General features: G+C 46.2%; 1 protein-coding gene across 1 annotated transcript; it reads right to left on the bottom strand.

Annotated features, from left to right (window-relative positions):
• Positions 1–10,320: 10,320 nt before the first annotated feature.
• LOC306960998 (heat shock 70 kDa protein 12A-like) lies at positions 10,321–12,675 on the bottom strand (the record flags this gene model as incomplete). Its single annotated transcript, XM_079553608.1, has 4 exons — positions 12,394–12,675; positions 11,898–12,122; positions 11,537–11,705; positions 10,321–11,429 (listed from the first exon to the last, which is right to left on the bottom strand). Exons 1-4 carry the CDS (start codon positions 12,667–12,669, stop codon positions 10,321–10,323), a joined length of 1,779 nt encoding a protein of 592 aa, XP_079409734.1. The 5' UTR covers positions 12,670–12,675.
• Positions 12,676–27,524: the final 14,849 nt, after the last annotated feature.

Genomic DNA, 27,524 nt, shown 5'->3' with positions numbered 1-27,524 from the left:
AAAAGTGTACTGCATCCATATTTACCATTGAGAATGAATAGAAGAGAGATGGTATGAACCAGAAGTTTATTTTGGTGGCCTACCCTTGATGAAGATATTGAGAGTGAAGCAAATCAGTGTGACATTTGTAAACACCAGCGTAGCATGCCAGCCACTGCACCTGTACATACCTGGAAATGGGCTTCGGGTCCATGGGAGAGAATACATATTGATTTTGCAGAGGTCAATAAGCAAATGTTTATGGTAGTAATGGACGCTTATGCGCGCTGGCCTGAAATAATCCACATGCAAACTACTACAGCCAACAACAAGGTTTTGAGAAATTTGTTTGCAAACTATGGCTTACCGAAGGAGTTAGTATTGGACAATCGGCCGCAATTCACTTCAAGTGAGTTTGACAGATTTCTTACCATGAATGCAGTGAAGCACATAAAAACTCCAGTTTATCGTCCTGCATCTAATGGTTTGGCTGAAAGACTGGTTCAAAACTTCAAAAAGTCTTTAGCCAGAGGTAAAGCAGTAGGTGGCATGACTTTACAGCATTGTGTTGCTAACTTCTTGTACAGCTACCGAAACATGCCACATACTACAGCAAAGAAAACGCCAGATTCGAACTAGGCTGTCCCTGGTAAAACCAGATGTTCCAAAATTTGTACCAGATAACATTCCAACCTCAGCTGATGCAAAGAAACAGCTCAGATCTTTCTCTGTAGGTCAAAATGTGTGTTGGTGAGAAACTACAGGGGAGGAGAGAAGTGAGTTGATGGGGTTATTACAGAGGTTTTGGGTCCAGTAACGTATTTGGTTTCGGTACATGGAAAGAATGTAAAGACACATGTAGACCAAATGTTGGATGCAAAGAGACACAATAAATCACCAGAACATTCTGAGGAAAGATGGGACTTTCATTTTGATCCAGGAGACGATATAACTGTGGACACTCCAGCTGAGCAGGAGCCTGAAGAAAACCAGAGCTTAGAGGAGCCTTCTCCAGTTCAAGCATGTCCGGAACACAGGGCTCGCCCAAAAAGGAAGGCATGCCCACCGGATAGGTTGGACATGTACTGTTATATTTTTTTGTTTTGTTTTTCATAAAGTATGATGTTCACTTTCAAGCTACAGGGGAGGAGCTGTGGTGTTTAAACCAAAAGCCTTGTCACCACCAGTAGAGGGCGCATCATGACCAGTGGTGCATTGTTACAGGCAGAGCAACTTGTTTTCCACCGTGCTGTTTGGCCACTTGACGGCTAATAAAGAAGCCCTTCAGTAATGCCTAGTTTAACGTCATTTTTTACTAGAGGACTTCCCTGTTTTTAGATTTGGACATAACAGCCGTTCTCTGTCAGACGGTTTGTTTGCACTCACACAAACGAACTGCACTAAAGAGGCTTCCTGCACTTGGACACGGTTCTGATGGTCAAGTGTGAGTGAGCCCTAAATGTCCAGCTGTAGAATCTGCACAAAAAAAAGTGACATTAGTAAATTTGATTCTGTTTGAACAGTACCTTTGCATCCTCCTCTTCATCTCCTCCTGGTTCAGACATCAGTCAGACTGGGCCTTACCCCCGGCTCACATTAACTCTGGTCCGGGTTCGTTCAGGATCCAGTGCTGATTTCCCCCAAACTACCACTCACAGTGAGTCCAGCTGACACTGTGGCTCCGCTCCAGAGCCAGGCACAGAAACGGCACTCGCGAGAACAGATGTTCACATTCTTGGTGCGAGTTCACGTGATAAGTAGCTCCGTATATAGGTCGTTGTTGTAAATAAAAGCCGTATTTGCCATTACAACGACTCTCCCAGTGAAGTGGATGCTTTGCTACACACAAGTGCCCCTGTGTCACTGGTAATGGAGGAATGTTTACATTTCCGACGTTACGTGCGTGTACAGGTGGTAAACGAGACCAGATAAGTTGTGAGCAGACAGATTTTATTTTTCTTTCCTCACGAGAGCTGACTTCCTGTTTGGCTCGTGTTTTTCCGTCAGCTCTGTAACCGGAGCCGGACTTCGCGGAGCAGTGTGACTGAGCAACATTGGTTTGAATTACTTTCTAGGATCGCGGAGACCGTACCGGACCGTAAGCGGATTTAATGTGAGGCCGGCGTTAGGGCGGAAGTCAGCTGAGGACATGGCCCAGGCGCAGTTAGAGCTGGTGAAATGTTCTCTACTGAAGGATCAGACAAACACAGCTAAAACAAAGCCACAACTGGCACTTAGACAAATCTAAACATGTGTTTAGGTGTTCGATTAGATTAGAAAGTGTTTTTATACACAGATTTACCGATGTTAGCACAGAGGGCATTAAGGTTAAGGTGAGATCAAAGTCTCAGCGATACTTGAATAAACGTTCTGTTAAATTACATAGATGTCTTCAATTCAACATGTCATAGTTTTATCATTGGGCTGGCTTCATTTTTATTAGTCACTTATTAGTGTGTGGTTTGTAACAAGAGCAGAGCCACTGAACCTGGACCTCTGTGTGAGCTCCTCGGCCTCCTCCAGAGCAGATCTGTGGAGACATTCAGACTCAGTGGAGCTCAGAGTGAAGGAGACTCTACAATTAAACTGACCTCAGCTGTTCTTGAGGTTCCTCCGCTTGGTTCGCTCTGAAATGGAGGCATAATCATCAGGTTTAGACTGATTTAGTTAAAATGACGGTGTCACACTTCTTTGTGCTGTGTCTGAGCTCGGAGTCCTTCTGTTCCAGAGCAGATCTAGAAGAAATAAATCTGTACTTTTACAAATACCACAGTAAAAAAGAGTCTCATGGAGTCCTCACGCTGCCTTTGTTGATGCGGCCTGTTCCTTTGTAGCGCACATCTGCCTGTGTCTGTGCAGAGCATCGTGCTCTCTGCTACAATCACTACGCGTGTCCCCAACCCGCGGCTTGTCATCCCCACAGCGCTGTTTGTGAGCGGAAGAGAATCAAGTTAGTGATCATTGATCGTTGATCACAGTAGTGTTGGAACTTGTTATTTTTAACTCAAAGACGCACAATCGGTGGACGGCGACGTCATGTACTTGTGGAAATATGGAATGGAACCGGCAACCTTTCAGTCATAAGACGATCTGCTTTATCTTCTGGGCTACGTCTTTGGAAAATACATCTGTGCTGCCATAAGTGACATCAGGTGAAAAAGATGTTAGATACAAACAAACAAAAAGCAGTAAAATACAAAAGCTGAAGAAAAAACTGCAGAAAAACAATGTTTAATGTGTGTTTAAAATAAAGTCAGAACCCCTTTTCCCCAAACTGTTCTAGTTTCCCAGAGCTGAAAATGCCTAGTTTCCCGCTGTGTAAAAATGAAGTAAAGTAATAAAAACCTTTATAAGTAAGTATAATAGGTAAGGAATAATGTATAGATATATATAGATATATAGATATATACATATATATATATATATATACACTGGTCATAATCAGGAAAATAAGTTAACTTCACGAGCGATTCCCCCAACTTCTCTCGCAGAGACGGGGACGGACAGAGACAGTGGAGTGATATGAAACACCTGTGTTACGAGCTCTGTTACCATTGGCAACGGTCATCATTTTTTTCAGAGGTCCTCTATCAGAAAATAATGACGTAACACATTGGAAAATCCCATTCAAGTCAAAGGAGCGTTCTATAATAAGAACAGATGGTTTATTGACTTAATGAACACTGACATGTTTAAAATCTGGTATTGATGAGTTTGTGTTTACCACAGTGGTGCCGCTTCGCCTTTTTTCCATATCGTCCTCATTCCTGCAATGAAATCTCATTAGTGAGTGAACGGTTTATTGGCCCTCGAGGTGGTGCTGATAAACTGTCCATAGTAACTATAGGACACCTGAACAGTCTGTCCTCTTAACTGTTGGCTCTTAAAGATTCACATTTGGGCATCGCAGCCTTACAACAAAGAAATTAAACATGATGTAAATTTAAAATACAAAAATATGTATCAGAGAAATATACACTAGGAGTCGTGGCACTCAAAGGACAGTTTATTATTGATGGAAAGATACCTGATCAATATTTATAGACTGTATTCCAGGTTTCCTCATGTTTGTTAAAGCTTTATTCATGTGTCTCACCTTGCTGTGAGGGACAGTGCTCCACACCGGAGCCAGGGGCACCACCCTCTGTCCTCCGCCCCCCCTGCAGGAGCCGCTTCAGCCGGGACGGACGACCTGCATCACAGAACAATGATCACCAACACTCAGGCTGCAAACCAGTGCTGTCCAACAGGTGGCGCTGTAACATGCTGTGTTTATTTAATAAAACAGCACTCAAAGGGACTCAGTCTGGTGGAACTGATCCTGATATAATTATAATAATGACCACTTTTAAACAAATAAATAATAAAGAATGAATGAATTAAAGCCCTCACCTCAAACCCATCCTATTCCTCTTCGGCGCTCGTGGATTATGAGAAACGCTGCTCACGACCAAGAGTTTAAAGGAAATATTCAGACCAGACGGACCTGTTTCTGACGGAGCCGCACATCAGGAAATACCGACTATCAAACACTGCTCTGAACCACAGCCAGAGCGTGTTTACTGAAAACAGCTGAATAATAAAACAACATGAAGTGATTATATGACCAAGAGAGATGAAGAGTGTGTCTGATGTCACTCCCCTCTTCTTCATCCTCACTGGGACACTCATCACACTCATGTCTGGCTCCTAAGAGGTCTTGTTCACGTGACATCACAACTTTCTAAAGAGCCCATAGTTTAAAATTGAGGTGGAGCAACTGAACATCCATGGTGGTAACTGTGGCAACTGGTGAATTGTAGATTTGTTTGTCTTAGTTTTGGTTATTATTTCAGTCATTACTGGAAGAATCCACATGGAACAACTGTTTCAAAGTTCATTGTCTCATCTGTCAGCACATATAAACTAATGTCTAATTATTTTCTCTGAAAAGCGTCCAAAAGTGGAGACAATATTTGAAAACTTGAGCGTGACGCTGGCCGATGGGAAGGACTTTCAGACATAAGCATAATACGTTGGGTTTGAATCACTGTAAAAAACTGATAAGGAAAAACATTTGTTGATTTTGGTTTTGAATTTCTGACAAAGACTGTATTTCTCCCAATAGAGTATTCGATTTCAGCATCACCAACCAATCGCAACAATCCCAAAACCCCTCCCAAGTGGATGATTGTTGAGCAGGTTCAGATCCTTGGGCTTCAACTCGCCATCGAGGACAACGTGGTCTTTGGGGTGACCAAAAAAAAACCTGGCCTGTGCAAATACAGGACCAATAAATTAGCATTCAAAGTTTATACACATCAATGTCAAAAAGAAAGGACTTCATGGATATTTGCATCCATAATAGTCCATATAGGTCACTAACAACACAGCAGTCATATGTCAGCACATATTGTAAAGGAATAAAATAATTTGTGCACCAATGTGGTAGTCGAGCCACTATTGTAACCACAAATGCACATAAACCACATGCTAATGCTAGTGCAGCATTGAGCTAATCGTTTATAATGGGAAACTGCATTCGGTAGCTGCAAAAGCTAAACTGTGGCTAGTCATTGAAATATATGAGCCGCGGTTAGCACTCACCAATCGGAGATGGTCTAACAGCACAATAGTTCGCAGGTTCAGCTCGAAATCATCTATTGACAAGTTTAGGCAAGGCGATAGTTATACAGATGACATTTATTCAGGATGACGTTTAGTCGGATTACTGACCTGTTGCAGCCCTGAGAGAGGTTTCCCCCCACGTCTGTCTGAATCTGTCACATGATACACGTCACGTGCAGCGCGTGTTACTGTGAGAACTCGTAGGAGTGCAGGAGAAAGAGAGGTGTATTATTTTAATGGGGGTTGCACACCTCCCGCGGGAGGCGACCAGGAGGCATCTGAAACAGATGCCCTAGCCACCTCAGCTGCTCCTTTCCACGTGAAGGAGCAGCGACTCTACTCCAAGCTCCTCCCGGGTAACTGAACTCCTCCAGCCACCCTGCGAAGGAAACTCATTTCGGGTGCTTGTATCCGCGATCTTGTCCTTTCGGTCATTTTCCAGATCTCATGACCATAGGTGAGAATGGGAACGTTGATCGAACGATAAATCGAGAGCTTTGCCCTGGACTCTTCACCACAACAGTCCGATACAGCGACCGCATCACTGCTGACTCCGCACCGATCCGTCTGTCGATCTCACGCTCCATCCGTCCCTCACTCGTGAACAAGACCCTGAGATACTTGAACTTCTCCACTTAAGGCAAAGACTCCCCACCGACCTGAAAAGGGGAAGCACCTTTTTCTGGTGGAGAACCATGGCCTCGGATTTGGAGGTGCTGATCCTCATCCCGGCCGCTACACACTCGGCTGTCTGCAAACAGCAGAGATTAGATCCTGAGGTTCCCAAACAGGACACACTCTGCGCCTAGAAATTCTGTAAAGGTAATGAACAGAACCGGTGACAAAGGGCAGCCCTGAGGAGACCAACACGCACTGGGAACAGGTCTGACTTACTGCCGGCAATGCGAACCAAGCTCCTGCTACGGTCATACAGGAAATGGACAGCCCCTCGGTAATTGGAGCACACCCTCCGATCCCCCTTCTTAAAGAGAGGGACCACCACCCCGGTCTGCCAATCCAGGGGCATTGTCCCCGATCGCCACGCAATGTTGCAGAGACGCGTCAGCCAAGACAGTCCTACAACATCCGGAGACTTAAGGTACTCAGGACGAATCTCATCCACCCCCGGAGCCAGCGAGGAGCTTTCTAACAACCACAGTGACTTCAGCTTGGGTGATGGGTGAGCTCACCTCCGAGTCCCCAGCCTCTGCTTCCTCATCGGAAGACGTGACGACGGGATTGAGGAGATCCTCGAAGTACTCCTTCCACCGCCCGACCACATCCCCAGTCGAAGTCAGCAGCCCCCCACCCGCACTGTAAACAGTGCTGGTGAAGCACTGCTTTCCCCTCCTGAGGCGCCGGATGGTTTGCCAGAATCTCTTCGAGGCCGACCGATAGTCCTCCTCCATGGCTTCTCCGAACTCCTCTCAGACCCGACTTTTTGCCTCTGTGACCGCCCAGGCTGCTGCATGCTTGGCCTACCAGTACCTGTCAGCTGCCTCCGGAGTCCCACAAGCCACCAAGGCCAGGTAGGCCTTCTTCAGCTTGACGGCATCCCTTACTTCCTTGCCACCGCAGCAGACACCAGAGACCTTACAGCCACAACTGTGAGCAGCCGCATCGACAATGGAGGAGGTGAACATGATCCACTCGGACTCCATGTCCCTAGCCTCCCTCAGGAATCTGGGAGAAGCTCTTCCGGAGGTGGGAGTTGAAGACCCCACTGACAGAGGGATCCGCCAGATGTTCCCAACAGACCCTCAAAACACACTTGGGCCTGCCAGGTCTGACCGGCTTACTCCCCTGCCGGCGGATCCAGCTCACCACCAGGTGATGATCAGTTGACAGCTCAGCCCCTCTCTTCACCCGAGTGTCCGAGACACACGGCCAGAGATCAGACGACACAACTACAAAGTCAATCATCGACCTCCTGGTGCCACGTGCACTTGTGGACACCCTTGTGCTCGAACATGGTGTTCGTTATGGACAAACCGTGACTAGCACAGAAGTCCAATAACAGAACACCACTCGGGTTCAAATCGGGGAGGCCGTTCTTCCCAATCACTCCTGTCCAGGTCTCACTGTCATTACCCACGTGGGCGTTGAAGTCCCCTAGTAGAACAATGGAGTCCCCAATCGGAGCACCCTCCAGTACCCCTCCCAGGGACTCCAAGAAGGCCGGGTATTCAGCACTGATGTTGGGCCCGTAGGCCGAGACAACGGTGAGAGACCTGTCCCCGACCCGAAGGCGTAGGGACGCAACCCTGTCGTTCACCAGGGTGAACTGCAACACGTGACGGCTGAGGTGGGGGGCTATGAGCAAACCCCACCCCAGCCCGCCGTCTCTCCCCGCGGGCAACTCCAGCTTCCATTGGGTCAATTAATATCCAGTAGCAATGTATCCTATCATAACTACGCTGGCGATACTCAGATCTATGTTTCACTGACAGCAGGTGAACATGGGCCTGTAGATTCACTGTCATTGTATCAAACAGATTAGTGTGTGGATGCCAAACAACTTCCTCCAGCTGAATACAGACAAAACTAAAATAATTGTCTTTGGCACAAAAACACAGAGAGGTTGTCATTGGTCATCTCGAAGCTCTTTCACTAGAACCTAAAAATCAAGTTAGAAATCTAGGAGTAATCATGGACTCACACTTGAATATCAACAGTCATATTCAGTCCATTACATCAGTGGCCTATTACCACCTAAAAAAAACTATGCCAAAACCTAAAACATAGTGTCTAAACAAGACTTGGAGAGATTAATTCATGCTTTTTTTTTTAATGGTGGAAAGCTACGTTTGTAGCTTCAGTTCCCCTGGGGGAGACTGTCAGAAGCGCTTTCGCGACTACACACGTCTGCGCCAACGGACCCTCTGACCACCACCATACAATCACTCACACATCATTCATCCTGGCCTATTGTAAGGTTAGACTATTGTAACGGCCTGTTCACTGGCCTCTAAACGAGCTGTTAGAGCTGCTGATTGTTCAAAATGCTGCTGCTCAAGTCCTGACCAGAACCAGGAAATACGACCATATTAGTCCAGTGCTCCGGTCTCTGCACTGGCTTCCTGTCACTCAGAGAATAGATTTTAAAATAGCTCTGCTAGTTTACAAGTCTCTTTATGGTCTGGCACCAAAATATATAGCTGACGTATTACTGCAGTATGAACCATCTCGGGCCCTGAGATCCTCAGGGAGGGGTCTCCTGGTGGTTCCCAGAGTCACCACTAAACACAGTGAGGCTGTGTTTCAGATTCATGCAGCAAAAGTCTGCAACAGCCTCCGTTAGGACGTGAAACAGGCCTCAACTCTGACAATGTTGAAGTCCAGGCTGAAAACATGCCTTTTTACCGTTGCCTGTGGCAATTGATGGTATTTTAACAACTTTTAATATATCGTTTTAATATACCCATATTGGTAATTTTGATATATTTTTATGAGTGTATTGATTGTTTTGATTGATTGTTGAAGTGTTTTAGGTATTGTTGTGACGCACATTGAGTTGCCTTGTGCATGAAATGTGCTGTATAAATTTGCCTTGCCTAAATACTGTGTATGTTAGTTTACCTGCATGACAATATCTATGACACCTAGATATTTGCAAGAACATGTCTTCCTCCATATTTCTGTGGTAAAATTGAATTTGAGCAAAGCTCCATACAATTCTGAATAAAACAACAAAATAACGGCTAGCTGAATCACTAGGTTGATATATATATATTTTACTCCTAGATAAAAAAAATAGACTTAGAACAATGAACATAGTTAACATCCTCTTTATTGATTTTTCCAATTCTTCCAATACTTGTGCTTAAATACATGATTATTTTAAGACTGCAAGATTACACAATCGCCAAAAGATGAGATTAAATGAAGACTCCCCTTCCTCCTCCATCGCACTATACCATTACTCTTGTTAAAATAGCCACAGAACATACGCGATTAAACATAAACATACAAAGTTGTTGTATTCACTTGTTCTGTTGTTGTACAAAAATTGCCAATGACTGAATGAATGCATCTTTATTTCTTGTCTGTTTTTATGTATCTATTTTTATGTATCTTGTGCTGCAAAACTAATTGCCCCATCGGGGACATGAAATAAAGTGAAGTGAAGTGATATAATCAGGCACCATTGTCGTTTTTCAGTGTACATTAACTCTTAACCCCCACTTTAATTGAACACAGTTTCTCCAGTTCGGCTTTACCCAAATCTAAAAGCTTCTGGACTGGAGTTTACAGCCTATGCACCTTGTTCCGGAAGTTCCCGTGAGCGCTGCCATGAAATGTGCATCAGTTAACACAGGGCTGGAGAAGTCAAGATCAAATCAGTTCTACTCAAACACAAAGCTGTTTTTATTCCGCGCAGAGAATTGGCATTGGTGCTCATTTGTGTCTCATTTTTGCCGATAATTTTACTCTTGATTCATTTTATGTTAATGTTTTTTATTGATTCTATTTGCTTTCTTGTATTTATGCAACTGTGAAGCATTTTGAATTGCCTTGTGTATGAATTGAATGAATTGTGCTCTACAAATAAACTTGCCTTGCCTTACTTTCAAGAAGCTTTTATATTTGTGTAAAGCTGAACAGGAGAAAATGTGCTTGGCTAAGGCGGGACTTAAGAGGTTAAATATTCCTGTGATAACTGTTTGTTCTGAGATCTAAATTGTTGAACAAAATTATGCCCACACTGATGAGAGTTCATCCACAGATGTTTTCTCAATTCAATCTACTCAACTCTGTGAACGTCTTCACCTCGTGTTTAGTAAGGAAGTCCATTTTAACTGACACTGTGGACTCTGACTCGATGTCAGTAGCTTTTGCTGTTATTTCAGTGGAGCCAAAAAAGATTTCCAGTTTGAAAACACGATCCAGGCCTTTGGTGATGTCCGGCGAGTCCAAAACACATGATGAGATTGGACCCTCCACTCCCCACTCGTCCACATACGTCACATTCTTTCTCTCTGTTCGGTAAAACTTAAACCCTACACGTTTTTGGTTACCTTCTATTGGGCAAAAGAAGAGTTCACTAGCTTCTTTCCAATCAACATCTGCATCTATTTCTACCAACTTTTTGAAAATATCTGTACACAAGTCACCTGATGAAGTTGGTAACTTTTTTTCTGGTTTATGTTTGGAAGGATTAAACTTTCTACAGGATCCAACCCCGTAAGTGAAGGCGCTCTTTCTGGACGCAATCACAGACTGGTCTTGCCCGAACATCACCGCTCCCTTCAGAATGACTTCCTGAGGGTTTTTAGGACACATGACTTCAGCATGGTCACTGAACTCTCTCTTAACATGTTCACGGAGGATATGGCTCGATGATAAACCTCCCACTAACAGGATGTAGCTGATGGCAGAATGGTTGCTCATGATTTCATGGAGACAGTCAGTTACATGGATCAGTGTCTCATGGTAGAAATCCTCCATCTTTCTCTTAGAGATCTCCAGTTTAGCGGAGTACGACTCTGAATTGGGTTGTTTAGTCCAATGGAAGGTCATGCCCACCATTGGATTAAACACGTTTTCATTTCTGCTCTGCTTTTGTTGAACTAAATCTTTGAATTCTTTGTAAAAATCCAACTGTCGCACATGAGTAGGATTAGACTGTCGAAAGAAGATAAAATCTTCCATGAACTCTTGAGCTTCTCTGGGATGCTCTCTCTCGTATTCCTCCCACAGACCATCACAGAAGAACTGCCTCATGCACTGAGTGAACTTTCTGTCCACTAACCGTCCTCCTTTGTTGTTTCCTGAGGCTTTGTGCAGCTCTTTAAGATCTCCTCCTTCAAGAACCTCATGGACCGTGATGTCGATGGTTCCTCCTAAAACAGAAGACACAAACTTCCAGGAAACACAGAAAGTTTCATAGACGTCATACATAATTCTAAGATGTCAGTCTTCAACAACAGAGCTTTAATAATCTTCTCACCTCCACAGTCTACAACAATGTACTGAGTGCCAGGACACAGATTTATTTTCACAGGAACTTCATTCATCATGAAATCTTCAGAGTCGAGGTGTTTGCACCGGATGGAAGCGACTTCAGGCTCCAGAGCGATCACCAGTTTGTCTTCAGTGGACGCAGACACCAGCCCCGCCTGGACATGAGCAACACAACTCTCTTATTCCATTAAGCTACATTTGTCCAAAAGTACAATCCATCTGTGGCCTGTATTATATAAAAGTCAGCTCAGAGAAAGATCACAGAAAGGTCTGGACTTTGATTATGTAAAAGGCTTGGGGCTTTGGTTTGTTGAATCAAGACAATCATTATTAATGTTTTTGTTCACCTGCTCCGCTGCTTCCCTCATGAACTGTCGTGCAGGAATGTCCCATATGGCCGGAACCGTCAGGACCCAGGTGAAGTCCAGCAGATCCAGATCTAGGTCTTGTGTTTCTTTATCCATGGTTTTCAGAGCGTCCTCCTTCAGGAAGTGCAGAGCAGCAGAGAACACCTTCATCGCACTCATTGGCTTCTTAGTCACGTCTTTGATCACCAGGTCTTTGGTGATCGTCTGTTTGGAGAAGAAAGGCAGGTCTGAGATCCAGCAGTGAAATAAACAGCACTTCACTGAAAACAAAGACAACAAATCAATCCCTCTCCTCTCTAAAGCAGCTTAGTGAGTTCTGCCTGCTGCCACAGATCATTAGTGATGCTGACAAAGTGTCTTGGAATTAGACAAAACGCCCAGCACTTAAACTATTGGGTAGGCGACAGATAACAGTTTAATCTTCAACTAAATAAATAAATAAGCTCGACAAAGAACTATAAGAATGTGGCCTTACCTGTTTGTACAGCTCCATCTTAAAGTCTTTAAAGTAGAAGTAGGTATTTGTGTTTTTAAATATCTCATAAAACTTGTCTCTGGCCTTGTATCCAAACTCCATGAACTCTTGATTCTCGTCGAACAGGATACAGGTGGGGGTCTTGGCCGTGTCTGCGCCCCCCCCTCGCCCCCATCGCTTCACACGCTGGACTTCCTGCTGATTCACGGTCAGACAGAAAGAATAACCGCTGTACGCAGTGCCAAAGTCTATGGCAACGATGCAGCTCCGGCTCATCTCTGCAACAAGACCGACCAGCCTTAAGTCAGATGATAAACTGGCTCTGCTGACGCTGTTAACGTGAGACATACTCACGAGACTCCGCCTCCTGTACAGAGGGAAAAAAGTGATCTGAGGCATTCTGACTTAGTTAAAAGTCCTTTATTGAATGGACATGCCGACGCGTTTCGACCTACAGATGGTCTTCCTCAGGGCATATGTTAAAAAGAGAGGCACCAGGTGGCCTTAAGTACTGGTAGGGTGGTCACACACACACACACACACACACACACACACACACACACACACACACACACACACACACACACACACACACACACACACACACACACACACACACACACACAATGTGAAAACCCTACTCAAATACATGTCATTCAGTGCACTGAATACCCTATAAAAAAATAGAAAAAGGAACCCAAAGTCCAAGCAGAAAACCCCTTGAATAGATAATATTAATTAGGTATATGAGGTTGGTGAGGTAGAAAAGTTTTGAAAAATAATTACATTGTACATTTGCACGTTTCAATTTACCAATCGACAGCTTTATGAAAACATAATTGACGTTTTTTTTTTGTCTTGTTGTCTTCAATTATGTTTTGTACCTCAGGATGAAACTTTTCTGTTGAACAGTTAAAACAGTGCAACATAAAACTGACTTTAATGAAATAGAAGATGAATTTGTGCATCACAGTCGTAGTTTAGAAAACATTGCATGACAGAGGTATTGCTTTTTAAATTCTAGATGAGTTTCCAAAAACCAAAGAATGACAGTGGCTGATGAGAAGGAAGTTGGCGGTGTCTTAACTATTCATTAAACAGGTCCAACAGGTTCTGTCCAACAGGGAGTGTCTCATCAAAAGTATCTGACTTGACCTATCCACTAAATTATTGTATTTCAGTGTTTTTGAGTGTCTAGAAAAGTGCTGTGCAAATAAAATACATTATTAAAACCTCTGGTAAAAATATATATTTGGGGAAAACTCTGGTATGTGTTTGTGTGTGGATATAAATAGCAGGTTTCCAAACATCACTGCCTGTGACAAAAATGCTCAACACATAATGAATTCCCTCAGGACTGTTGGTTTTAATGATAATCCAGCTGCTTGTTGCCCCCGGAGGCCACCGCTTCATGTCAAAGGGCACAGGTGAAGGAGAACTTCAGGGCGGCTATTTCCCCTGTTAAAGACGTAGATGCTGGTTTTGGGTCAGACCTCAACCCACTGCCCACTGCAGGTGAACGTTGTAATTATGTTCTCACTGGGAGGGGTTGTCTCAGAAATGGTTAAGCAGGCACGTAAAAAGCTGTACGCTCTCGAAGCCCAGTAGGGGTGGTGGTGGTGGGGGGGGGGGGGGGGGGGTTATTGTGTAAAAACAGCATAATCTAAATACAAAATTGTACTAATTACACACATTTTGGGGTGTTTTCTATTTGATTGAATCTTTAAAAAATCGTCTGGAATATTTTTCTTGTATTTTTTTTTTAAAGGGCCTTGTGGCTCATTTTACCCCAGGAGCAGAATAAGGTTGCATTCACAGCCCCCTCTTAATCCGAATCCAGGCCCGTTTGCGCAGATAGCCCGGTTCGTTTGAGGTGTTGTGAACGTGCAAACGGGCGTTGTTCCAGAACAAAGAAACGAACCCTGGCCCGGCTGAAAACGTGGGACTTGGTCCGGTTCAAACAACCTCTGTTGCGGATCATTTGGGTTATGAACGTAACTGAGCCAGAGAGCGGAACAAAACCAGGAAGAGAAAGTTACAGGACGTTGTGCGTCTGTTACAACCAAAACAAACGAGTCACGCAAAGACAGAAAAGCGCAGAGACAATTACGACATTCATTACGGAATGTAAATGAAAACGCATGTGCAGACACGTTAGAGCGAACAGTTAATACGACATTTACACCTAAAGCCATGACTCGTAAATATGTGGCAAAAACCATTGATATAAGCAGCGCCAGAGGCCGGAGAGCAAAGCCCTGATCAGATCATGTTTAGTCTGTAAGGAGGGGTTTGAGTCTATGGCTTAAATGGGGTGATAATGGTCGAGTGGTAGAGAATGATATTGGTGGCGAGAGCGGTTGGTGTGACCAAAAAGAGGCAAACAGTTAAAAAAGTATACAATTTATTAATAGATTTAAATAAAAATGGACAATAAAAATCTGTTAAAATGTCAAGTTTTAAAATAAGGCACGAGCACTATAAAAAACTAAGCTAAACGAAAGGGAGAGTCCGGGAGCGCCTGCGAAGCCTGTGCACACAAAAAGAACACAACAGCCAGTACGGAGAGTCTCGGAAGGTGGTTACTTCACTCGGCAGGCAGGGCTTCTCCACCCTGCCGCCGAGTCTTCAGATGGTGCTTTATAGTCGCGCGCCTCTTCTCGACAGGCGCAACTCCACTCCGCGACGGACACCTCCCTGGACCACAACACAAAAAGGCCAGCACACAGCAGACAGGCTCGACGCCAACGCCAGAGGCGATCTTGAATTAAAAACGCCGCTGCAGTGTAGGGTACTCACGCGCCAGGCAGAGTTTCCTCTGCCGCTGCGTGTGAGAAATAGCACGGCACTCCCCGGTCCGCCAGCCCGATCTCCCAGATCCAGCTGTATCCTGTCCACCTGCACCTGCCACAACACGCAGAGGACAGCGCGAAGCCCACGTATAACACCCCCCAAACCTGGGACCTAAGGCCCACAACGAGCACCACTACGGAATATGTATTCTACTCACGGGCAAGGCAGGGTTCCCCCTGCCGTTGCGTGTGATCAACGTCATGGTGCTCAACCTGGCTTGGTCACGGGATGTTGCCGTGCTCGCGCTGCTGCTGTTCGCGCTGCTGTTGGTGCTCTCTCCCTCCGATGCTCGCCCCGTTTTTGACTGCCGTTGTGTAGCCCCAAACACTCCTTTTATCCTCCCTGGAGCGCCGTGGCACAGGTGCGTTAATTGTGGGCGCAGCGGATTGGACAGCTATTCCACCCGGGGCAAGGTTGCCGTGGCGACAGGCCAGGTGCGTAAAACTAAAAACATGCATTTAAAGGTGCAGCAACAAAAACACAGCAAACGTAAAAACAAACAAGGCCATGTCCCAGGCACCAGGTTACAAGTCCGCGTCTCTTTCTCTCAGACAGTCATCAATAGTAGTTTTCGATGTCTCTGCCCGGAGCCTTCGCAGTCATCATGTGAAGAAAAAATATCTCTGGGGTCGCCAGTCCTGGTTTAGTCCCGCTTTAGTCCTGGTTTAGTCCCGGTTTTGTCTAGTCTGGACTCATTTATTTCCCATTTCGTCCGTAAACAGATCTGTGCGTCTCAGCGTAGTTAGTCACTGTTACATTAAAAAGTGCGGACAGAAAAACCATCACAGTCTGATCCCGCTCCATTTTGTAAACAAAAGACGGAACAGGAAGTGGAGTTTAATCAACCAATCAGAGAAGCGTGTTTCTTGTTCACTGTTTTTCCTGTAGAAGGTTTGCATACAACGCCCCCACAGGCGTGTAGGGGAGCTCTGCATTTCGAATGTTGGTTCGATTGACAAAAAAAGAGTTGTGAATGCCAGTTTGAGAGCTATGTTGCAACTTTGGTCCCCAATCGAACCGGTGTGAATGCGACCTAAATTGAACCACCAGATTAAAAGGTGAAATGAACACTAAAATTTTCACATTTTAATTTTTCCCATTTCCCATGTTTTATCTTCTATACACACCATCTGCAGATTATGACATTTTATCTCTGACAAAAACAGCAAATAATCTAATGTAATATTTAATTTGAATGTTCTCTTCTCTAACTAACCAAACCAAAAAACAATGCCAAAAGTACATTGTGAATTAAAATTCTGTAGTTTATTAATTGTTTCTTATGGCCCAGAGGCGGTTCTTTAACCCGACCCCGAGTCAATTTATCCCATTTTTCTTCTTTGAAAACACCAAGATAGTTGTGCTTTTTTAAGTCGAAAAATGATCATTAATATCAGTCACTGTGTCCATGATCTCTCTGTACAAGACCAATATATATATATATATATATATATATATACACTGCTCACAAAAACTTAGGGCACACTCAAAAAACACATCCTAGATGTCAATCAATTCGATTTTTCGGATGAAAATCTTTATTCATGGTGTAGGGCAATGTGTTGAGAACAAAATAACATAAAAATGATACATGGAAATCAAATTCTCAGCCCCTGGAGGTCTGGATCCAAAATTATAGTCAAAATCAAAGTGACAAATCAGGTCACTGGTTGATCCAAATTCTGTAGAAATTCCTGAAAACAAGTCTGTATCATCCTCAGTGGTGTGTGTGGCCTCCACGTGTCTGAATGCACTCCCTACAACGCCTGGACATGCTCCTGATGAGACCACGGATGTCCTCCTGAGGGATCTCCTCCCAGACCTGGATTAGAGCATCAGTCAGCTCCTGGACAGTGTGTGGTGCGACGTGGCGTTGATGGATGGACCGAGACATGATGTCCCAGATGTGCTCTATTAGATTTAAGTCTGGGGAACGGGCAGGCCAGTCCAGAACATCAATACCTTCATCATGCAGGAACTGCTGACACACTCTTGCCACATGTGGCCTGGCATTATCAGGCATCAGAAGGAACCCAGGGCCCACAGCACCAGCATATGGTCTTACAATAGGTCTGAGGATCTCATCCCGGTCCCCAATGCCAGTCAGGGAACCTCTGGCTAGCACATGGAGGGCTGTGCGGCCCTCCAATGAAATGCCTCCCCAGACCATCACTGACCCACCACCAAACCGGTCATGCTGGATGATGTTGCAGCAGCAGAACGTTCTCCAGGGCGTCTCCAGACTCTGTCCCGTCTGTCACATGTGCTCAGGGTGAACCTGCTCTCATCCGTGAAGAGCACAGGGCACCATTGGCCAATCTGCCAATCGCTGTCTTCTCGGGCAAATGCCAATCGGGCTGCACGGTGTTGGGCAGTAAGCACCGGCCCAACTTGTGGACGTCGGGCCCTCATACCACCCTCATGGAGTCGGTTTCTGACTGTTTGAGGACCAACATGCAATGTGTGGCCCTCTGGAGGTCATTTTGTAGGGCTCGGGCAGTGCTTCTCCTGTTTCTCCGTGCTCAAATGAGCAGATAGCGGTCCTGCTGCTGGGTTGTTGACCTTGGTCGGTCCCCCCCAGGTCTCCTGGTGTACTGGCCTGTCTCCTGGTATCTCCTCCATGCTCTGGACACTGCGCTGGGAGACACAGCAAACCTTCTTGCCACAGCACGAATGGACGTGCCATTTTGGATGAGCATCACTCCCTGAGCAACTTCTGTGGGTTGTAGATGCTCCTCATGATACCTCTAGTGGTGAGAACACTGGACAAATGCAAAAGTGTTCCAAAAATACGCTACAAAGGATGAAGACAGGGAAATGGTCTGTGGTCACCACCTACAAAACCATTCCTCTTTTGGAGTGATCTTGCTAATTGCCTCTCATTTCCACCTGTTGTCTGTTTAATTTCCACAACACCAAGTGAAATTGATTCACAATAAGCGTGGCTTCCTAGCTGGACAGTCTGATATCCCAGAAATTTGACTGACTTGGAGTTACATTGTGTTTTTTGAGTGTGCCCTAAGTTTTTGTGAGCAGTGTATATATATATTTTATATATATATATATATATATATATATATATATATATATATATCCTCAGAAACAAAATATTTTTTCCTCTACATAATAGTATAGGACTTTTGAACCCTGTGATGTCACCTGCAACCCAGAAATTTATTTTATAATGAAATTACCAGAAAAAAAATGAAATCACCCACATGTTTTTCAAATCCCTTCATAACCTGGCCCCGACCTACCTCACCGAGCTCCTGCAACAACACCAACCCACCCGCCGCCTCCGCTCAGCTGACACCAACCGCCTCACTCCCATCACCCGCACTAGCCGCCGGACCTTGGGGGACCGAGCCTTCGCCATCGCCGACCCCACTCTCTGGAACTGATGTTCTGTCATTTTCACTTTGAGTGAAAACATTTTTTGCCAACAAAGTGGGATGATTTCTATGGCAATTTTTCAGAGTATAGATCAGGGTAAAGAACCGCCTCTGGGCCATACATGAAATATAAATGTTAAATTTGGTTCAATTCCCCACTGGCTTGATTCTCACTTGATACCTCACTCTTCCATACATGGAATAGTTAACTGACACTTTTGTGGTTAAGTGTGGATGTTTTTTACTCAGTGGAGTGGACAAGAGACACATTTCTATAGCACTTTTCTACCTGTTTTATGCTCAAAGCGCTTTACATCAAGAAACCACTCACCCATTATTCTCTCATTCACACACCCGTGTACACACTGAAGGCAAGGTGGGTGAAGTGTCTTGTCCAAAGACACAACAACAGTGTGCACCTGCAGGATTCAAACCGCCGACCCTCTAATCACATGACGACCCGTTCTCGGGAGAACGTTATAATTATCTCGGGGGAATGAGAAAATTATCTCGGGGAATGAAGAAATATATATATATATATATATATATATATATATATATATATTAGTGGTGGGCCGTTAACGGCGTTAACGTGCTGCGTTAACGCGAGACTCTTATCGCGCGATAAAAAAAATATCGCCGTTAATCTATTCTCAAAGCTGGGTCTATACTCTGCAAGCTATGATGACTTTCACCGTGATATTTTATTCAGGGCTTAAAATATTCCGGCCTGAGGCCTCTGGCGCAAGCAAAGTGTATCAGACTGCAAATTATTTGTCCGGTTTTTCCGCGCATTTGTGAAAAACTCGCCTTTCCCGCACTTCTTATGGTCCATGAATGCATCTCACGCGCAGCCTCGCTGTTACGTGATTCCTCTGAAACCAAAACAACTGCCACGCAGAGGCTGTAGCTATTTTTGTTATGGATTAAGTTTTGCCAAATGGACGCTATGACCAGACGAGTGAGAATCGGATAAAGAGGCGAAAAGCAGCAGGTTCTACGTTCTAGTGAGTTTATTTACTTCTTCTGTGAGAACAGTCGGGCTAACGGGGTCGCATCACCCGTGCTAAAAATAATAAAATAAGCACTAAAAGCCCCGCACGAGAGCGCGGTGTCGGACCTGCCCCGCTCCGCGGCTCCTTCTGCAGCCGTGCGCGCGGTGAGACAGGTGCGCGCGGTGAGACAGGTGCGCGCGGTGAGACAGGTGCGCGCGGTGAGGCAGGTGCGTGCGGCTGCGTGAACCCCCCGAGCTGCTGCCACTGACCCGCTGTAAAAAGCGAAACGTAGCGCCTTCATACTGAACAGAGCCTCGCACTGTCACAAATACCCGATTCGAGTGGAGTCTATGTTTCGCAAACGCGCACACAGTGGCGTGAACGCGCACACAGTGGCGTGAACGCGCACACGTGTCAGCTCCAGCCAAATCTAACCAACAGCCTGATTAACAAACTATGACACTTAATCCTTTACTTACTAGATTATTTTCAAAAATATTACACTTTATATTTTGGTCTATACTTGTATTTTACCTCCCATATATTAAGTGTTTGCACAAATTGGGAGTACATTAGGTCCAGGAGTAAATGTGTAATAAAAAAGTTTAATAAAAAATATTGGCCTAGGCTGCATTGCCTATATATAGTAGCCTCTATCTAACGTTTTTCTTTTTTCCTTTAAATTACCGATAAGAGCACCATTAAAGTCCAGGATCTTTTTTCTGTAGCAGGTCAGAGTTGCAGAAGAGGAGATTTAGTTTGTCACCAGAAAAGTGATTGACACAAAGCTACTGACTGTAAACAGTTCATCAGGACCTCTAATGTCGGCCTACAGTTCAAAATTAATGTTTAAAGGTCCTATATCATGCAAAATCGACTTTTTGGAGCTTTTAGCCATGTTGTTATGCTATTTCCTTATCAAAAACACCCCCAGAGTGGTTTGCGGCTTCATTCACGCAGCTCTCAGTAATCCTCCTGAATCCTGCTCTCTGAGCAGCTGCTCCGCCCTCTCCTGGTGAAAGACTGAGTGTTCAGTTGTGTCGTAACAGCGGAACGGAAGTGCTCGACTTCTGTAATGTAATTTCTTAATTCTATGCTTACGGCCTGATATTAATTTGTAAAACAGCGTTTTCATTATTTCTGTCGTAAGAGAGAAACAAAGAGTAAAAAATTAAGAAAAGAAAAAAAAAAAGAAAAAAAAAAGAGAAAAAAGGATGTGCCCGAAGTGCTTCCAGGTCAGCTGAGGCCAAAACAAACACATCGCGTCTGAACAGATCAGTCATGTTTGCGCTGCAGCTGTGAAGATGGAGCTCGTTACCTACTCTTGACACACCTGTTCTTCATTCTTAACTAACGATAATGTCACGGACGGAGAAAAAGAAGCGCGTTTGGCTACGAGGACGAGGAGTTTATATTCAACCCTTTTCAGGAAGAGGCCACTCAGCTGTTTTTTTCTCCGGGATTCAGCGACTTTCACCAAAACATTGTTTTTCTGTGACTGTCACTGATGGATGTTTGGGGAACCTTCGCCAGAATCAAAGTGGATTAACTTTTGTAACCAACGCAAGTCCCACAATGTAAACAGCGATGGACCAGAACGGTGAGTCAATCCAAACGCGGGTTAGCTTGTGTGTTAGCATATTAGCATGTGTGTTAGCCATTTATGAAGCTGTGTTGCAGATGTCAACTCCGTATAACTGCATCGTGAAGTAACTTCACTTATTGCTGTTTATTTATATTACGGTAAAGTATGTGCGGAGAGAGGGGGCGGAGTTAACTGAATCGAAGCGTTGTGTCTTCCGGGTTTGAAAAATACCTCCAGAAAACACTTATATTTATCACAAAAATGAGTGCTCCATAATGGTAGAGGTACAATATATCATATAAATGCCTATACTTAACTTTGGAATGGCTAAAATAGCATGATATAGCTCCTTTAACTGAATAAACAGTTAGTAAACACAAGTGCATCTTCTTGAACATGAATTATTTTCATCACCAATTATCATAGTAGAACGTTCTCAAGCAGTTTGTGATGCATTTTGGAAACAGGAGATGAGCCCCTGGTCTAACGCACCGCCTGACTTGAGAAACTCGTTCTCAAAGACTGACTTTTAGTCATTATTTGGGTAGCACACATATTCTGAATGGCTTCGGCAGAATTAAGCGAGACATTTTAATCTAGATTAATCTAGATTAATTTCAGAATTAATCTAGATTCATCTAGATTTAAAAAATTAATCTATGCCCACCTCTACTTTTTTGTTATAAATTGACCTATTTCTTTTCCCCCTCTTTCTTAACTGTAATCTTGGTTATGGTTAATGTGGGTTACTGACAGATTCATTATTTTTTCTCATGCGCAATAATATCATATCTGTTGTGTTAAAAACAACTCTTTATCATTTTCTGGTCACAGAAATATTCTTTTTTTGCTGTGTTTCATGGGTAAAACCTGTGGGTGAGGCCTCCTGATTATGAATATTTCTGGGCGTTTCATTCAAGTGACGCTATGATTTTCCCGTGGCATTTGCCTTCAGCTGCTTTTGCGTACGGAGAGATCTGAGCGTGAAGCACATGTTCATGTACAAGTAAACAAAGTTTACAGTCTCCCTGTCTGTCACAGGCCATAGAGTCGTCTGAGTCACTGCAGAAGGGTAAAGGTGTTTTTTTTTATTGTAATTTATTTATTTCAGGACAATGTGGAAAGCCAGCCGTCAAAGTGACCAAAGAACAAATAATTTTTCTTATGAACCAAGGCCACACAGTCAAACAAATTGCCAAAATACTCGTGGTAATCGTAATCGTTTTTGGACATTGGGAATATCAATAAGAAGCAGATTTTCAAGGATTGATAATGCAGAGCTTGAAACCCATGTCAGAAGACTCCAGAGTCAATTTCCAAACTCTGGATATGTGGTAAATATTTTATAATTTGTTTACATATCTAAAGCATTAATTCCATATTTTAAAAAAGTCTGTATTTTAGATGATGAGAGCCTTGTTGCTTGCTGATGGCGTCAATGTTCAGAGACGGAGAGTGCGAGAGATTTTGGCCCAGGTAAACCCAACAGCTGCAGCCCGAAGGTGGAGCTCCACAGTGTATTACAGGGTTGCCAGGTCCGCGGTTAAACCGCGGAATTGGGCGGTTTTTAAAGCCATTCCGCGGGTGAAAAAAACTGTCCGCGTTTTTTTGCCTTGCTGTAATAATCAATGTTGAATTGATCAAAATCACTATTGCGAAGGCAAATCCAAGGCTCTGTAAGCTGCTTTTTCAATAAGGGAGGGAAATAGGGGCGGTTTCTCATCATCGCAGGAGCACATGGGCTCTGTTAACTAGTAAACAATAATGAAGCCTAGGCATTAATTCAACCTGGGAGACGATTTCCAGCATCACATACCTCCAGCCAATGATCGCTTCCGAGAGGGCCACACCTCCACCTCAGCCATCAGCGTAAGAGCCGCACCTCCATAGCAGCCAATCATCGCCCTCGGTCCCGCTTTTAAGCCCCAGCAATCATGGTTCGTTCACTTCCCAGCTGCGCTGCGACCCGCCTCCACCCCATCTCCGCCTCTTCCATCCACGGCTTCTACCTGCTGCAGCTTCACGGATCTTCCATACCACCACCAGTGTCCAGGCTCCGGGGGAAGGCATCCCTAACTACAAGATGTTTATCCATACTGACTTTCATACATCGATGTCTACCGCCGGGGTCTGATCGCCAAAACTAATATACATGTCAATGAATCTTCCTAATCACCGCTTTCGTCTGTTTGAGTCTATCCAGGTTGAATTGAAAATTCCAGCCGCGCCATATGTCCGGTTTTCAGATATTTTTGGGCGGGTTTGGCTGCCCAGACCTGGCAACCCTGGTGTGTTATGTACCGTACCCCAATGGCATATAGACGGAAATATGTGCCTCATATAAAGGTCAAGATGCTCACAAACACAACACATGTTTTCAATGAATGGGTGCAACCCCATGAACTGCTACCTTAACGTGGTGGGGTTGTTTGAGCGCCCGAATGATCCGAGGAGCTATGTTGTCTGGGGCTTTATGCCCCTGGTAGGGTCTCCCATGGCAAACAGGTCCGAGGTGACGGGTCAGACGAAGAGCAGTTCAAAAGACCCCCATGGACGTACACTATACAAGGACCGTGACGTCGCCCGGCATGGCGCAGCCGGGGCCCCACCCTGGAGCCAGACCTGGGGTTGGGGCCCGAACGCGAGCGTCTGGTGGCCGGGTCTCTGCCCACGGGGCCCGGCCGGGCCCAGCCCGAAGGGACGACGTGGGCCCGCCCTCCTGTGGACCCACCACCCGCAGAGGGATCCGTAGGGGTCGGGTGCGGAGAGGACTGGGTGGCAGTCGAGGCCGGGTGCCTCGACGACCTGGTCCACATGCACAGCTTCTGGCGTTCGGGACATGGAACGTCACCTCGCTGGGGGGGAAGGAGCCTGAGCTTGTGCGGGAGGTGGAGAGATACCGACTAGATATAGTCGGGCTCACCTCCACGCACAGCTTGGGTTCCGGATCCCAACTCCTGGAGAGAGGCTGGACTCTCCATTTTTCTGGAGTTGCCCGCGGGGAGAGGCGGCGGGCTGGGGTGGGTTTGCTCATATCCCCCCAGCTCAGCCGCCACGTGTTGGAGTTCACCCCGGTGGACGAGAGGGTCGCGTCCCTACGCCTTCGGGTCGGGGACAGGTCTCTCACCGTTGTTTCGGCCTACGGGCCCAACATCGGTGCAGAGTACCCGGCCTTCTTGGAGTCCCTGGGAGGGGTACTAGATAGTGCTCCGACTGGGGACTCCATTGTTCTGCTGGGGGACTTCAACGCCCATGTGGGTAACGACAGTGAGACCTGGGAGGGGGTGATTGGGAAGAACGGCCTCCCCGATCTGAACCCGAGTGGTGTTCTGTTGTTGGACTTCTGTGCTAGTCACAGTTTGTCCATAACGAACACCATGTTCGAGCACAAGGGTGTCCATAAGTGCACGTGGCACCAGGACACCCTAGGCAGGAGGTCGATGATCGACTTTGTAGTTGTGTCATCTGACCTCCGGCCGCGTGTCTCGGACACTCGGGTGAAGAGAGGGGCTGAGCTGTCAACCGATCACCACCTGGTGGTGAGCTGGATCCGCTGGCAGGGGAGGAAGCCGGTCAGACCTGGCAGGCCCAAGCGTGTTGTGAGGGTCTGCTGGGAACGTCTGGTGGATCCCTCTGTCAGTGGGGTCTTCAACTCCCACCTCCGGAAGAGCTTCACCCAGATTCCGGGGGAGGCGGGGGACATGGAGTCAGAGTGGACTCTGTTCTCCTCCTCCATTGTCGATGCGGCTGCTCGTAGTTGTGGCCGTAAGGTCTCTGGTGCCTGTCGCGGCGGCAATCCCCGAACCCGGTGGTGGCGCCCGGAAGTAAGGGATGCCGTCAAGCTGAAGAAGGAGTCCTACCTGGCCTTGTTGGCTTGTGGGACTCCTGAGGCAGCTGAGAGGTACCGGCAGGCCAAGCGTGCTGCGGCTCGTGCGGTTGCGGAGGCAAAAACTCGGGTCTGGGAGGAGTTCGGGGAGGCCATGGAGGAAGACTATCGGTCGGCCTCGAAGAGATTCTGGCAAACCATCCGGCGCCTCAGGAGGGGGAAGCAGTGCTTCACCAACACTGTGTACAGTGCGGGTGGGGGGCTGCTGACCTCGACTGGGGATGTCGTCGGGCGGTGGAAGGAGTACTTCGAGGACCTCCTCAATCCCGTCGTCACGTCTTCCAATGAGGAAGCAGAGGCTGAGGACTCGGGGGTGGGCTCGCCCATCACCGGGGCTGAAGTCACCAAGGTGGTGAGAAAGCTCCTTGGTGGCAAGGCTCCGGGGGTGGATGAGATTCGCCCTGAGTACCTTAAGTCTCTGGATGTTGTAGGACTGTCTTGGCTGACACGTCTCTGCAACATCGCGTGGCGGTCGGGGACAGTGCCTCTGGATTGGCAGACCGGGGTGGTGGTCCCTCTCTTTAAAAAGGGGGATCGGAGGGTGTGTTCCAATTACAGAGGAATCACCCTCCTTAGCCTCCCCGGTAAGGTCTATTCCGGGGTGCTGGAGAGGAGGATCCGGCCGATAGTTGAACCTCGGATCCAGGAGGAACAATGCGGTTTTCGTCCTGGTCGTGGCACACTGGACCAACTCTATACCCTTCATCGGGTACTCGAGGGTTCGTGGGAGTTCGCCCAACCAGTCCACATGTGTTTTGTGGATCTGGAGAAAGCGTTCGACCGCGTCCCTCGTGGTGCCCTGTGGGGGGTGCTCCGGGAGTATGGGGTCCGGGGCCCTCTGCTAAGGGCTGTCCGTTCCCTGTATGACCGCAGCAGGAGCTTGGTTCGCATTGCCGGCAGTAAGTCAGACCTGTTCCCGGTGCGTGTTGGTCTCCGCCAGGGCTGCCCTTTGTCACCGGTTCTGTTCATTACTTTTATGGACAGAATTTCTAGGCGCAGCCAGGGGCCGGAGGGTGTCCGGTTTGGGAGCCTCAGAGTCTCATCTCTGCTGTTTGCGGACGATGTTGTTCTGATGGCTTCAACGAACCAGGACCTTCAGCACGCACTGGGGCGGTTTGCAGCCGAGTGTGTAGCGGCCGGGATGGGGATCAGCACCTCCAAATCCGAGGCCATGGTTCTCCACCGGAAAAAGGTGGCTTCCCCTCTGCAGGTCGGTGGGGAGTCCTTGCCTCAAGTGGAGGAGTTCAAGTATCTCGGGGTCTTGTTCACGAGTGAGGGACGGATGGAGCGTGAGATCGATAGACGGATCGGTGCGGCGTCAGCAGTGATGCGGTCGCTGTATCGGTCTGTCGTGGTGAAGAGGGAGCTGAGTCGGGGGGCAAAGCTCTCGATTTACCGATCGATCTACGTTCCCACCCTCACCTATGGTCATGAGATTTGGGTAATGACCGAAAGGACAAGATCGCGAATACAAGCGGCCGAAATGAGTTTCCTTCGCAGGGTGGCTGGGCGCACCCTCCGAGATCGGGTGAGGAGCTCAGTTACCCGGGAGGAGCTCAGAGTAGAGTCGCTGCTCCTTCACGTCGAAAGGAGCCAGCTGAGGTGGCTCGGGCATCTGTTTCGGATGCCTCCTGGTCGCCTCCCGCGGGAGGTGTTCCAGGCATGTCCTAGTGGGACAAGGCCTCGTGGAAGGCCCAGGACACGGTGGTGGGACTATGTCTCCGAGCTGGCCTGGTGTCGCCTCGGGGTCCCCCCAGAACAGCTGGAGGAGGTGTGTGTGGATCGGGAAGTTTGGGCATCTCTGCTGAGACTGCTGCCCCCGCGACCCGGCCCCGGATAAAGCGGAAGAAAATGGATGGATGGATGGATGGTTCCTGAGTACAGCTGTGTACAGCTTTACAATCTGGAGAGAATATGGATTAAAAACATTTTTAAACTCTCAGAATATCCTGAATGCCAATAATATGGCTATACTGTAGAGATGGTGCATGATCCAAAATGATGAATAGCAATTTATCTGTTTGTTTATTCATTTGATCGGAATAATGCACATTAATGAACAATCATAAACAACAACAGATTATAGCAAAACTGCTAATTTACATCTGTAGTCCCGAGGTAGATCACACTCTAGGGCTAAAATGTTTTCAATTTATTTTTAGTTAATCTCTTAACCCCCACCTGAACTGAGCACGTTTTCTCCAGTTTGGCTTTACCCAAATCTGAAAGCTTCTTGACAAAAGTGTTAGAAACAAGATGAAAACGAGAATGAAAACACAACAAACAAGTGACAAGAGCAGCAAAAGAGCAACAGAAAAGTGACAAAAAGCAATTAAAATGTGGCAGAAAATGTGATGAAAACACAATAAGAAAACTTTTTTTTTTGGTAAAAACTCAGCAACAATGTGAACAAAAAAATA

This window comes from Gobius niger, assembly GCF_951799975.1.
Source record: "Gobius niger genome assembly, chromosome: 3".
Taxonomy (NCBI): domain Eukaryota; kingdom Metazoa; phylum Chordata; class Actinopteri; order Gobiiformes; family Gobiidae; genus Gobius; species Gobius niger.
This window is presented reverse-complemented; position numbering and strand designations above follow the sequence as displayed.